This window comes from Vicugna pacos, chromosome 25 (assembly GCF_048564905.1).
Source record: "Vicugna pacos chromosome 25, VicPac4, whole genome shotgun sequence".
NCBI lineage: Eukaryota > Metazoa > Chordata > Mammalia > Artiodactyla > Camelidae > Vicugna > Vicugna pacos.
The window spans coordinates 9,124,298-9,139,481 of NC_133011.1; the positions used below are offsets into that span (position 1 = coordinate 9,124,298).

The 15,184-nt window shown below is 32.4% G+C and overlaps 1 protein-coding gene across 5 annotated transcripts in view; it reads left to right on the forward strand.

Moving 5' to 3' along the window:
- The window catches only part of VPS13B (vacuolar protein sorting 13 homolog B), a 625,623-nt gene that overhangs the window by 318,745 nt on the left and 291,694 nt on the right, over positions 1 to 15,184 (forward strand). For 4 of the 5 annotated variants that reach the window (XM_072949529.1, XM_072949532.1, XM_072949531.1 and 1 more), the window contains exons 28-30: positions 1,968 to 2,109; positions 5,221 to 5,629; positions 14,889 to 15,000. In XM_072949529.1, coding sequence (XP_072805630.1) covers positions 1,968 to 2,109; positions 5,221 to 5,629; positions 14,889 to 15,000 — 663 coding nt within the window. Of the gene's footprint in view, positions 1 to 1,354; positions 1,422 to 1,967; positions 2,110 to 5,220; positions 5,630 to 14,888; positions 15,001 to 15,184 lie in introns of all 5 variants that reach the window. The other variant, XM_072949533.1, reaches the window with a different exon arrangement.

Below are 15,184 nucleotides of genomic sequence, written 5' to 3' on the forward strand. Positions count from 1 at the left end.
ACTGTATATTCCCCATCCACTCCGTATACCAGTATAATTATAGATCGAAATGGAGCAACGTCTCATGTCCCTTTGCACTTTGGAGAGTTCTCTTATATCACAGATGATTGATGTACAAGTTGTAGATGTGCCTAGAACCATATATTTCCTTCTTAATAAATTTCTGTCAAAAGTAGATCATAAACAAATATAATTTACAAATATAATTTGCTTATACTAATAAATAATGGTAGGACAAAAGTAGAGTTTTACATATTTTTATGAAACTTTACAGCAATTTTATCGTTAATTTTTCCCAAAGAAAGATGCTTTTTTTGTTTATTTTGCTTTATGCTACCACCCTAATTTTTTAATTGAAATATAATTCATATACCATAAAACTCACACATACTTTTTAAAAATTATTTTTTAAACAGCATTCTATTTTCAACTTCATAGTATTTTGGCATAGAAACAGCCTGAAATTCCTTTTTTTCCTAGATTCGTAATATTTATTCACTCAACAGTTATTTATTAAGTGCCTGCAGAAGCATGTATGTTTCTGTACCTTTATTGATGCATTATGTATCCTAAAAACCAAAGGCTTTTTTATTTAATGGGTTTCTGATTTTATATTAAATGTATTTGAAGTTTTATTCTTTATTGTATATATCATTTTTGTCAATTACTATTAAATCTGTCACAATCAAAAAAAATGTGTCATATCTGTGAAGTTCAAAATATTTTGCTGGATATATATTAAGACATATTATACTAGTATTATCTTACCAAGCTTATGATAATTGTTTTTGTTGTAGTAACAGTGAATCACTAATTGATTTTTAATAATGGAATGGTTAGCTGTATAGTTCCTTTTGAATGGTATATCTCTATGTCAAAATGATTTTTGTAAGTGATACATGAATTATATTTTACTGCTGAAAAAGTGTCTTTTGATTATGTGAATATTACAATTTATGTTCTAGGCCATCAATGACTTTTAAATTTATGTAATTTAATGATATTTATATAAATTACTTATTCATTGATTTAATAAATATGCTAAGCTCTGGGGATATAGTATTTAACAAAAATAGACATAAACATGCCCTTACGGACCTTAGCATCTCATGGGTAAGAGAGAAAAATAATCAGCCAAGTAAATATACAATTTACCATTAAGACAGATGCTTCTGTGCAGAACTACCAGGGTTTGGTGCTAACGTAAACTGTTCTATTGGTTGCATTGTCACATCCACGTTTTAGTTCAGTATAGTGTTGTTTACATCATAACTACTTGAAATAGTTATATATGCTCAATTTTTTAACTCAGAAAAATTGAAGAGAACAGATAAGGTGAACTTATGTTTTCCAGGCCAGGGGAAGGTTGGCAGTCAGGACATTTTGAAGGAGTATTTCTACAGTGCAAAGAAAAACCTGTGGTGAGACTCATTTAGTAATTATGATTTTTTTAACAATGTATTATAAACTGTTTGTTTGTTCTTTCATGAGTAGGACTAATGGTTACAAGAATTAGAGCTCCGAGTAAATTTTTTGACCTTTTCTTCCCAAATTACATTATAAAATGAAGCTATTTATCTTTTTAGGCTGCTTGTGTTTTGTAACCATTTTCCTGTTCTAGCAATTAAGTAAATTTTTCAATAAGGCAAAGGTAGGATTGCTTTTATTAATACACGTTGTCATTAATGTATTATGTTGACTTTTAGATGTTTTTTCCCATTCGTAAGTGAATTCCTGTTAAATTGTCCTTGTTATAAATTGAAAGTAGCCATTTACACTAAAAGCAATTATTTTTCTGTTAACAATGCTTTTGCAGAAGATGGTTCTGACAGAGGCCATGCCTAGCAGTGGCTCAAACCTAAACCTGTGCAAACTTGAGCGGAATTAAAATTGTCCAGGTTTTTTTTGCTTATGGCTTTTATTGCTTTTGTCTTTTCACCTTCTTTGCTCCTGTCCGTCACCTCAAGCCTTGGGGAAGAGTGTTGGTCTCTGGGGCAATGTGGAGGTGTCTTCCTTTCCTGTACTGACAAGCTGAACAGACGCACCTTGTTGGTTCGACCCATCAGCAAGCAGGACCCTTTCAGTAATTGCTCTGGCTTCTTTCCTTCTGTAAGAAATCGTTTTTAAATTGTGCTACAGATCTCCTCCCATTAACAGGAACCCAGAGAAGGAACTGAACTATCCATAGAGTCAACTCTTGATTTTCATCTTTCCCTTTACCACCCACTTTGTAAAAGAACTAAAACGTATTCTTAAATTATAGGCTGCTTTTCACAATAATCTGTTTCTCAGCTAATTATGTATGCTGTTTGTCATTCTGGTTTTGTGAATACAAACGAATTTTACTATCAGCATTAGAAAAGCAAAATAGATTGTTAAATACTGCGTGTATTGAATGATCAATGATCAAGAGTTGACCTACCGCTTTTGTCATTTCTTTTATGATTCTTACTTAGATTGCTTTTTGTCCTATTACTATGCCATTTCCTTCTCACAACTAACTCCAAGCACCTTATTTGATGCCTCTAAAATCTGGACAAGGCTGTATGTACATCTGTCATTGACTGGATGGAAGATGAACACTAGACTGTATATCAGTGGGTTTTAGAAGTTTAGAATCCTTTCTTTTCCCTAGTGATACAGTATATCTGAATATGTTATAAAGCTAATTCTTTTAGTGACATTCTGTTTTTTAGTTGAAGTAAAGTTGATGTACAATATTACATAAGTTGCAAGCATATTAAGTGACATTGTGAAAGTTAATAAAATGCGTGTAATTTTAAAATATTAAGAATGAGTTATCATAATGGCAACATCAATTCTCTTAAGAATTTATTAAATCAGAACATTATTAGATAGTTTCTCAGCATGTGTAAACTCGTACTTATTTCCTTTTTGTAGCTCAAAAGGGATTTAAGACAAATATCTTTAAAAAGATTTTTTAAGTTAACCAAATATTTTAAATAATTTTGTTCTTAGACTTAATGTTTAACATTATGTTTCCATAGCCAAATGCTAGTTTCTGATTTGATTTTTGAATTTTTTCTAGTCTTGTCTGGAAAAAAGAAATGTCCCTAAATGTGGCTTTTATGTCAGTGAAAGTTCTGTCTAGATTTATTTTCTTCTCTTTGAGTGTTTGTTAGTGTCCATGAGAAATACTGTTAATAATTTTAATATGTATTCATGAAAGAAAGCAAAAATTACTGTTAATTCCCTTTAAAAGTTTTTAATCAATTTTTCTAAATTTAAAATTTTTAAGATTTCTTGAATTATCAGTTTTCTAGCTTATAATTTTATTAAGTATTTATTATTACTCTGTGAAAGTAACATTTATATTACCTCAATTCCAGGTAGTATTCTTTCATTCTTTCATTTCTCCCCCTTCTACTAGGGGAGTCAGGAATGCAGAAGTTGAGCAAATAAACTTTCTCCAATGGGAGTTTACCTTTCAAGAATACCTACATTTATACATTGAGACACCTTTTATACTAATTGCAGAATTCAAATGTTGCCATTAATGAAAATTTGAGTTGGGTTAGTTAGGTTAGTGGTTGATTCTACTCACTACCCTCATCCCCACCCCCACCCCCATTTCCCAGAAGAGATGCCTAGAGTGTTGCTGTGACCTCTTCCGCTGGGGCCACTGACAGCCACCCTTTTCCACTCACTCCTGCCTACAGTTCAGCAGCATGATGAAAAGACTGGTATCACTTTTCTTGTTTTCCTGTGTTTCCTTTTGTTTTGGGTGTAAAAAGCGAAAGGTAAGGGAAATCAGACAAGAGGCAGTGAGAAAATTGGAAACAGTTAAAAAAAAAACACCGAGGGCAAAATAGTTATAAGAAAAATTATATTGCACAACCATTTAATGCCTACTTTCCAAATTTTTTTTAATGCTAGGAAAATTAACTTTAAAAAAGGATAGTATGCAAAGGTAAATTTTATCTCACCTTTCTTCATTATAAAGTCCAGGTAAAAACTAAATTAGCAGTGAAAACTGAATTTCACTGTGTTTTCTTCTCACCATGTCGCTGGGTGACAGGCAACAACAGGAGAGGAAGAAGACGAAGCAGAGGGTTACTAGTGATGGAATAGCAGGCTCAGACACCTTGCTGCTCTGCTGCTGCTCACTTTTTTCTTGTTTGTGTGAATATATTTCATTCTTCTTCTTCCTCAGTTCACTTCCTCTCTTAGCATCACTCTTTGGACCCTAATAACTTTGAAAAATTTCATCAGGCCTTGGGAAGAAGGGATGGGACTGTGGAATATAACAACCTAACTGATTTTATATTGAGTAATTTGCAGAATAGAGTTATGTGTACATTAACTGGGCCAGGAAAATTTTTTGCAAGAACTGTCCTTTTCATATGTTGAGAAATAACAAAATATGCATTTTACCTTTCTTTAAAAAATACTTTATTTTACTATAATTTCTTTATAGTGTACAATTTGAATATGAGTTAATTGGACAAGTTTTGTCAAAAATATTAAATTTATAATGATACAGTTTTCACTATTTAATACAGTATAAAACACAAGGAATATGAGCTTTTGGAGGATTGATAGATTTTGTAAACAATATGATAATCAAAATAGGCAAGTTCTAAAAGATGTTTTATTTTTATGTCATGTTACCATTTCTGTTAAACATGCATTAAATGATTGATTCAAATATGAAAGCATAGTCTCAATGAGGCTCTTTTTATGGGCTCAGTCTTCACATAAATTAGCAAGATTATCAGATGAAAAACTTTATTCATATAAGTGTTGTCAAAGTCAATTATCTTTTCTATTCAGATTATTGATCACAAATGGAAATATATAACATGCTTATTTCAATTTCACTTGCATAAACAACCCCTCTGTGACCCAAATTATAACAACATATTGGTCCTCTTAATGAAGAATTATTAAGAATGAAAAGATGTATCTAGAGGTGGTCTGTTCTAAATTCAGAATGTCACAAAAAATGTCAAAATCATAGAAACAGGCACACAGAGGTTAATTACCTCTCTCAAGATCTTGAACTACAACCCAGGATTCGTAACTTTGAGTTCATTCAAAGTCTTAGGAGCTTTTTCCCTGTTTACAAAATTGATCAGTAATGTGCTCATTAAGAAGTATGGACATAATAAAACGTGAGATCATTTTCTGCTTTCAAATAGGTTTTTTTATTTCCTTTTTTAATGAAGTGTGTATTGTGATTTCCTTTTCCTGGAACAGACGACTGCAAAACTTCTAGATGGCTCTCATCAGCAGCATGGATTTCTCTCTTTGACATACACAAAAGCTGTAACAAAAAATGTCCGCCACAAGTTAACATCAAGAAGTGAGCGAAGAAGTTTTTATAAGTTATCTGAAGGTTTAACAGATGGTTCCCCTCATTTTCTTCATGAAATACTTCTTTCAGCACAAGCTTTTGACGTTGTCCTTTGTTTTCCTCTACTTAATGCCATTGCAAGTATATTTCAAGCAAAACTACCAAGGACCCAAAAAGAGAAAAGAAAATCTCCCGGTCAGCCCATGAGGACCCATACTCTGACTTCACGCAATTTGCCTTTGATTTATATCAACACAAGTGTAATCAGAATTTTTGTTCCAAAAACAGAAGAAACGCAGCCAAATATTGAAGGTATTGTCTTCAGAATTATTTTTTCAGTCTGATTTTAAATAACTTTCATCTAGGAACTTTAGTTTTCTTTTTTTCTTTTTACTTTTTTTTTTCCTTTGGTAATATGGTAGCTGGTTGTAGTTTGCAGTTTTGTGTATTTTATAAAGAATGTATATGTTATAGTGATTTTACAACTAAATCTTTAAAAGTTATGTCAAAGTATTGGGTATGTTTCTGACTCTATTACTTACTAGAATAAGAAATGTGAGATTTTTTAACTTCAGATCTTTTGCTAGTAAAGCTTATACTTTCTGTCCTTCATTTTATTAAACTCAAATGTTAGGTTCCATGTACCTAAGGTAACTAAAAATTACTTTAAGAAATTAGCCAACATATCAGAGCTCCTGTGGCTTTTTCCAGGCTTCTCAGTGCCCTCTGAAATTATTCTAGAATTTAAAATGAAGTGAATTGATTATTCCTCTGCCTCCACCCCCAAAAGGGACTTGAAAATTTTTGGTTTCCTCCATGTTGTAAAAGAATGAAGAACTTTAACAATTTTGAGTGAATTTACAGCACAGTGGTTAATGGTATAGGATAACAGCATTACCATTACTTGAATGGTAAAGTTCAAATCCCAGCTTTACCCATTAGGAACTGTGAAGTCTTGAGCAAGTTCATCTCAGTTTCTCTGTATAAGATGGTAGTAGTAGTGCCTAACTTGATAGTAGACTTTATTAACGGCTCACTTTCAAACTATAAGAAACTGTGTGCCGAGTGTCAGTCCCATAGTAATCTCTCATTAAATAAAAGTCTGATCAGGAGAGGATTGTGCCCTTTCGTTTAAAATAGGATTTCTGAAGTCCCACATTTCACTACCTCTTCCTCCTCATTGGCCAAAACTTAATCATATGACTACATCCCACTGTAAGAGAAGCTGAGAGGTGGTGTGCCCAGCTGATAAATTAGTGTCCTGTGAATTTGAGCAAGGAGAGAGAATGGATATTTGAGGGATAGGTAATAACCTTGCCACGTGAAAACAGCAAAAGTTGGCGGGGGAGCGTTGGGTCTTTTTTCCTTTTAGTTAAGTGGAGGAGGCAGAGGTTGAATCGTCAATGATGATAAGTAACAAAAGAAAAGCATCTAGTTCCATTATATTTCTTCTTAGAGCCTAGTCTGTCTCGTTCTGTCTTCCAAAGACAAATGATCTTAATTAGGGAAGATATTCTGCCAAATACTATCAATAATTAAATTTTATTCAAAGTAGTAGGTTTTTTTTTCTTTACACGAAAAAAAATGTAGAGATTTATAGTTTTTAATTACCAAGATGTCTAGAGATAAATTTGTAGTATTATACTTAAAGATTCTCAATACACACCAGTTTCTATTCTTTTCATTCTAATATTTGCTAGGGACTGTCATAAAATTAATAACTTTGAGATGTCAAATTAATATTCTCTGCTTATGCTATAATCTGACAGCACTATATAATTTTCATCTTTTCAGATCATTTGTAGAAATATATGAATGGTAAAGAATAAAGAGTTCATCTTTTTTTATTCAAGTATAGTTGATTTAAAATGTATTAGTTTCAAGTGTACAGCAAAGTGATTCAGTTATACATATCATATATATTTTTTAGATTCTTTTCCATTATAAATTATTGTAAAATATAGAATATAGTTCCCTGTACTATACAGTAGGTCCTTGTTGTTTATTTTATATATAGTAGTGTGTATCTGTTAATCCCAAACTCCTAATTTGTCCATCCACTCCCTTTCCCTTTTGGCAGCTACAAGTTTGTTTTCTATGTCTGTGAGTCTGTTTCTGGTTTGTAAATAAGTACATTTGTATCATTTTTTTTTAGATTCCACATATAAGTGATATTATATGATATTTGTCTTTTTCTGTCTGACTTACTTCACTTAATATGATTATCTCTAGGTCCATCCATGTTGCTACAAATGGCATTATTACATTCTTTTTTATGGCCAAGTAGTAGTCCATGGTGTGTGTGTGTGTGTATACATCTTCTTTAAGAATAAAGAATTAATCTTTATTGAGCAATTGCAAATGGTATGAGAGACAAACTACTAACCAGAAAGAGGCTGTGTATTCATTGTACAGGCAGTAACCTTTATATACTTCTATTATTATTATTATTATTATTATCATCATCATCATCATTATTATTATTATTATTATCATTATCATTATTATATGTAATCTACTGAATATTTAGATAATTTATATTATAGTTACATAGATTAAAAAAGAAACCTACGTTTTTACACCGTATAGTTCTCTGAGAAGCAGTTTGAGAGTCATAGTAACACTCTCTCATAACCATACAAGAAAAGGAACAGATATAAAAGATCACTGAAATTTTCAGACCATCTTTTTGATTTTCCAACTCAGAATAGGGGAAAACACTATGGAAGCAGGAGTAGTTTGGCATTGTTATTACAGAAGATTTATTGTTATTTTGGAAAGAGAGTCTGGGTTAGTACATTAAAATTTTAAAATAGCATTATGTTGTAGTATTTATAACCTTTTCCACTAAAATAAAACTACAGAAATTTTGTATTTAGATAAAAATAAGAGTAAATTGAGTCTTACGATACCTCTATTATGAAAAATCCTGATTTTTTTCTAACAATTAAGGATATTATTTTCCACAAACATCTCTCTGGATTGTACAAAAGCATTCATTTTACTAATGAGAATGAGTTCCAGTAATTTCATTTAAAAGACAATATGGTAAGTAAGCTTTTAGGATTTCCTGAAAATTCCTTGTAGCATATTTTTATGTTCCCCTTCTGTAATTTTCTATTTATTTTCATTTAAATGTAAACAATTGGTGAGGCCAGAATTTCACTGAAACCTAAAGAAAAAAGTGGTATTAGAGGTTAGAGACTAGGATGAGGTGGGGAGAGGTGCAGGGAAAATGCTGTATGAAAAAATAGGAAGTGTTCATGCAGACACGCCAGGAAGTAAAGCAGTGTATCTGACTATGGTGCCTTTGTAGTAATATAGAAGTGTTCAGGAAGTACAAATGATCCTCAAATTATATGAGCTAATTGGTCTCTGAATAGCGACTGCATGTTAACTAACCCTAAGCTAAGTCTAGTTTCTTAATATCCTCCGTGCTGTTTTAATTTAAAGTTTCACACTTTAATTTAATGCTATAAAATATCAATATTGGTCACAAATACAAATAAAAAGAAAACAAACCAAAGGTATAGGCTTCATCTCTTATTTGAGTTATGAAATTGGGCCTAGAATATAAAGCAGTGTCAGTATGTTGTTTTTTCTAGATGAGCCATTCTGGCTAAGAGTACTTAAATAGGTGTCCAGTCATGTTTATACTGGGAAGTCTTTCTGAATCAAACATAGCTTTTCCTCCAGGTGTGCATTTGAGTGGCATTTAAAATTTGCTCATTTGTCTTAAAATATTTTATCCATTTGATGTTTTCATCCATTTGATGTACTGAGCACTTCTGAATGCTTTGGACTGTCATTTATTAGTACAGGAAATATTTCCGCAGTGAATTGCTCTTTCATTTCAGTTAATCTTCATTGCAGGGCTTCTTGGAATGAAATTCTTGTGACTAACCATATGTGTGAGAGAAGTTTAAATGACTTACTTATTTTCACCATCCATATCAGTGTCATGGCCCTTAGGTGAACATCACTAGGAAGACCTTATGTATAGTGTTAAGTTTTTCCTCTTAAGAGAGAGTTTGCCTATAAAATGTAAAATGTCTTGTTCATTGCATTGGAAGTCTTTTCATTTTTTATTATGGTAAAGTACATATATAACAAAGTGTTTTCCATTTTTAAGTGTAACTGACAGCATAAATTACATTGACAATGTTGTGCAGCTGTCACCACTATTTCCAAAATGTTTTCATCACCCCAAATAGTAACTCTCTACCCATTAAGCAATAACTCCTCCATGGTAGCCTTTAAATTACTTTCTGTCTCAGTGAATTTACCTCTTCTAGATGTCATACAAGTAGAATCATACAATATTTGTCCTTTTGTGTCTGACTGACTTCTCTTAGTCACGTCTTCAAGGTCCATTCATGTTGTAGCATGTATCAGAATTTGATTTCTCTTTTGGCCAAGTAATATGCCATTGTATGGATATAGCACATTTTGCTTATCTATTCATCTATCAGACACTTGGATTGTTTCCATCTTTGGGCTAGCTGTTTTTGAGTAATGCTGCTAATGAACACTGGTACACAAGTATCTGTTTCAACCCATTTTTCATACTTTTGTTTTTATGCCTCGGAGTGACATTGCTTGCTCATATGGTAATTCTTTGTTTAGAATTCTATCATTTTTGAGAAACCACTGATCTGCTTGTAAGCCCTCTTGACTAGTGCAGGATTTGTGGTATCTTCTGAACAATATTGAAGTGCAGACACAGTTCAGTCAACAGGTGACAAAGAAGAACAATGGAAGCTCACTGGAAGGGGAGAGGACCTTCATAGTGAGACAAAGGTCAGAAGTTCCTTGGTCAACATTAGCTTCATTTTTCCATCATGCTCAGTGGGAGTTGGCTGAAACAGTTTCTGTGCTTCGTTGATTTGTATAGATGCCTGAAGGTATACAAATCTGGCTATTTGAGAAAAGAGGGAAAGGAACTATTTGCTTTGTGTGTGCGTTTGTTTTGTTTTGCTTGTTTGTTGTTTTTGGCTTACTGTTTCATAACTGTTAACTATTACTATATATCACAGTTCTGTTTATGTTGTTTCAAATTTCCCATTTGGCTTATGTAACTAGGAAAAATCCCCTATTGATTGTAATTGCAAGAATGATTCTAAACTCTCCCTATCTTGTTTTTAAGCTAGCTAGCTTGCTTGCTTCCTTCCTTCCTCTCTCCCTTCCTTCCTCTTCCCTCCCCCTTCCTCCCTTTCCTCCCTCCCTGTCCCCCTCTCTAATCTTCCCTCCCCTTCCCTCCCTTCTCTTCCTCTCTTTTTACTTCTCTCTTTCTTTTCCAAAATTCTGATGACTAAGTACCCACCAAGCAGGTAACCTTGAATAAGAACATACAGGGTAAGGGGGTGGGATCTTGTCATAGCCATCTTTAGAAAATACAGGCTGCCACATGTCTCTGTGGACTTTTGGTTAATTTTAATCCTTTGTTTATATAAACACTTTTTGCAATTAACACCTTTTTAGTGGTACTTTTCATGACTTGTGTTATAATAAATTCCTAGCAAAAATACTGCTAGATCAAAGGGTACCTTTCACATGCTAAGGGATGTAAAATGGCCTCCAGAATGGCTGCACCAGCTTGTACTGTTTCCTCACTGTCACCCTAACAGAGGTTTATCAAACTTGACTTTTTGTCAGTCTCATTAGTGAAAAGTGCGCTTTCCCCCACTAGGGAATTGCTTATCTTTTCTTTATCACTTATCAAGACCTATTTATGTTAAGCTTTTTGTTTGGACTATGTTGTATTGCATACATCTTATTATTTTAGATTTTGTGGGTTTTTTTCTTTTTTCTTCTTTTTGCCTTCTGCCTGTGTGTCTGTCTATGAATGTATCTGTATCTACACGTATGTATCCCTACTTATATGTATTCTCATAGCTGTATCTATTTGAGATGTTATGAGTTGCCAGAATATGTGCATATCCATAAACAACAAATATAAAAGTCTATGCCTGAAATTTAGAGGTTTGACATATTATGTTAGTTTTTTCTTATGCTTTATCTTTCATTATTGCTACTCTTAATTCAAATGATCATAATTCACCCAGGAGAAATTTTTTACTGCTGTAAAATTTGCATAGCATAAAATTCACCATTTTAACCATTTTAAATTATAGATAAAATTTTAAATGTATGTTTTTATATGCAAGGTTGGATGTTTCTATATAATACATTTTAAAAGATGTGACTAAATAAGGAAAAACATGATTGAAGCAGCAATTCCATGGGAAATAAATATGATTACTTAAATGAGTCCAGTAAGATCTAGTAAGAATCAAGAGCATAGTATTCATTTTACTCCAGAAAGTCTTAAAAATTTTACTCACGCAAACTTATTTTTAATTTAAACTTATAATAAATCAGATTAATTAAACTGAATGTAAATTATATGATAGCATAGCAAAATGTTGCTATATCATACTTCTCAGAATAAACTATATTATAAAAATATTTCTAAGCAATTTGTGCTTGAAGATCAGAGATGATCGGTAAACTAGATGCAACATATTCCAATTAACATACGTAATCACTGGGTTACACACTTATTGGACCTTCCTTCTGTCTTCAACTGCAAATGTGGCAGTAACGAATAAAACCTTTTGTGCAGAGCTTTGTGTAGAGCTGTCACTACTATTGTGGTTTTATAAAAGTGTAATATTGCACAGTGGCAGGTTCAAATACTCTTGAGACTTCCGGTGTTTTACTATATAGAGTTTATATTGAGAATCTTAAAGGAAAATCTTAAACTCTCCAAAACACTTACATTTCACGTTGAGTTTAAGAAAACTTAGTTATGAGCAACAGTCTTATATTGTCTGACAATTACACGAAAATTCTGGAAGAGAGTGGATGGATATAGCTCAGTGGTAGAGCGCATGCTTAGCATGCACAAGGTCCTGGGTTCAGTGTCCAGTACCTCCATTAAAAGAAAAGAAAAGAAAAAAGAAAATTCTGCTCTTTATGTAAGTTTTTGGTTACTTATAGAAGCTCAAAATTTCAGAGTTGTTCATAGTCTTTATATTTTCAATACACAACCTTTTTCCCAAGACAAGATAGTTTTTCAGACATATTTCATGTTACATTAAGTGTAAAAGTTTTTAGTAGTTCATGTATAAAATTCAGTTAATAATTAAAAAATTTAGCATTCTAATATTTGAAGAAGTGATATTGAAAGTCTGGCTTTCAACTTAAATATTGCTTGCATTATGTGCAGTTATCCAGATTCTGAATCTAGGTGTTTGATTTCCAGCCTAAGCTATTTATTTCAGAAGAGAGGACTGTTTTTTTTGGATCTGGTGTGAGTCTTCTAGAGTCAGTCGTTCCTCATGAGCCTCAATTTTTAAAAAATACAGTTAAAGCAAAGAAGGAAAACATTCATTTTCATGTTGAAAATGCTTCTAGAGGGAACATTTCCTCATATGGTCCAACTATTAAATGCAGGTGAAGTAAACTAAAAAAGGGGAGCTTGGTTTTTTCCAACTATAAAGTAACTGAAGAAATGACTCAAGGCACTTTCTTTTTTAAATCCCTATTTTTATTATTTTTTCTTATATCTCAAAGATACATTTTGATAAGCTGAATACTTTCTATAATAAAATTGATTATTTTAATTTAGCTTGTGAATGATCTGCATTAAGTGCTTGTTATTATTATTAATATTATAACTTCATAGTCAGTATAATCTAGTGAGAACAGTTTTGGCTCTAACAGAAACAGAATTCTGTTCTTGGATCTGGCTTTGTATGTAACACCAAGTACGTCATTTTTCTACCATATGTACCTCATTTACTGCAGTGTTTCTATTACATTTTAGACTTTCATATGGTGGGTAGTATCTGTAGCCTGGAAGAACAGTTAGCAAGTACACTAATTGCACTTTTGTGGTACAGTCTATTCTCCAGGCTTACTATTTATTGATTTAATTGATGCCTTTTGCTTAATCAGAGGTTTTACCCACATGGAACTATTTGATAAGCTTGCCATAAAATGCAAGATCTGTGAAATGTAAACATTGTTCACAGTATAAGGACTTATATAATCAAGCCAGACCTCTAGTCGTTTGAAAATAGGGCAACTGCATGAGAAGTAGTTTTCTATTTGATCTTCTTTGCTGTGGACATTTGAAAGTACTTTCTTTATTGTGGCATCCGCATGCTAATACTGTGATAGCGCATCTCTTTTTCCCCCTTTTTGCTGGTCCTCCCTTCCCAAGCCCCCTGCCATTTTGTTTCTCCCCTTATTTACATCTTATTCTGGTTCCTTTTTTCCCACACTGAGTATCTTTCTTTTTATTTTTTTCTGATTTTCTTAATTCTGACTTTCTTTTTTAGACTAATCTAAGTCAGACCATACCAAGTGTTCTGCTGAAGCAGCTGGAAATAATCTCTTAGCTTTTGCATTCTTTGGGCAGCACAGTTTGGAAAGTGTGGATTGTATGCCTTTGTAGGCGTGTTCTGTTCAGGATATTCCTGAGGTCTTGCCGCCAGTCCTTTTCTGTTCCTTCTGTGGCAGATGATAGTTCTTTGAGAGAAATTTTGAATTTTAGTATATGTTTTCTACAAAAAACCCAGAAAACTATATATTGATAATAATTTTTAAACAATTTTAAACAACTGCTACAGTAGAATCATCTATGGAAGAAGAAGGAGTAAAATTTAATATAAATTAATGGGGCTATCAAGAATGCCTATTCATTCCAGATAATTTTTAGAAAAGACACTGAATTAGCCAGTGATCTACAGAAAAATAGTTGAGTTTTACAACATGAGAACATATGGTAAAATAGTTTTACTCAGTACAAAGAAGAGAATCAAAATTAATATATCTTTTTACCTTTTATTGTTTTCTAAGAATACTTACCTTAGTTTTAGATTGCATTAGGAAGTAGAACTTTTACACAGGTGTGAAATTACTATTTCTCAAGCACACACCACCAGTAGAAATTATCAAAATTTAAAGTGCTTAAAATCACAAGCTGAAGTGTTCTTGTATATTAAACAATCACTTGGTTATTTTGTTCATTCACATGTCAGATATTATATTTCTTCTTAATTTGCTGACATGTTACAGCTTAATGTACTATCATGTGTGTATGTTCTACTTAATTATTATTATTAATCATGTAAATTTAAATGGCTTGAGCATTTGTTACTGACTTTGTTACTGCCTATCCTTAATATATTTGTAAACAACACTGCAGTGTTGAAAATCCAGGGCTAAAAAAATCACTTGGGAGAAAGATGTAGTGTAAGAACATGAAATTAGTTAAACATACTACTTCAGTACCACATACATATGTTTAATCTCATATGTTTTCATGTCAGGCTGAAGTTTTTTGAATTGCCATTTTAATTGTGTGTACAGAGAACTTAATGGGATATAAAGGAAATAGTTAAGAAAAATAAAAAATATTTTGATTTTTAACATAATTTTTCTTTGTTCTCATTTATTCGTCTTATTGGTTCTCTATCCTATTATTCAAAAACTTCTCCTTATACATGAAATTACACGCAGACCTACTGCATACCTCATAAATCTATTCCTTTTGTTACAGTTAATCAGGCAGCCAAAGAAGACACTATGGTTTTGAAGATTGGCTCTGTTGCTATGGCTCCCCAGGCTGACAATCCCCTTGGCCGATCTGTCCTCAGGAAAGATATTTACCAGTAAGTTTATTTTATTATGTTCAATCTTGCAACAATTTCATACGCAAAGTACACTGATCAATAAAACTTGCTTAGTGTGGCCTGTAGAAGTACTTTTCATTCAGGGTCTTTTGATATTTAAAACCAGGTTTTTCTGATTTTCTTCAGTTGTGGGTTTTTAAATTCCTTCAGACAAATCAAGTAT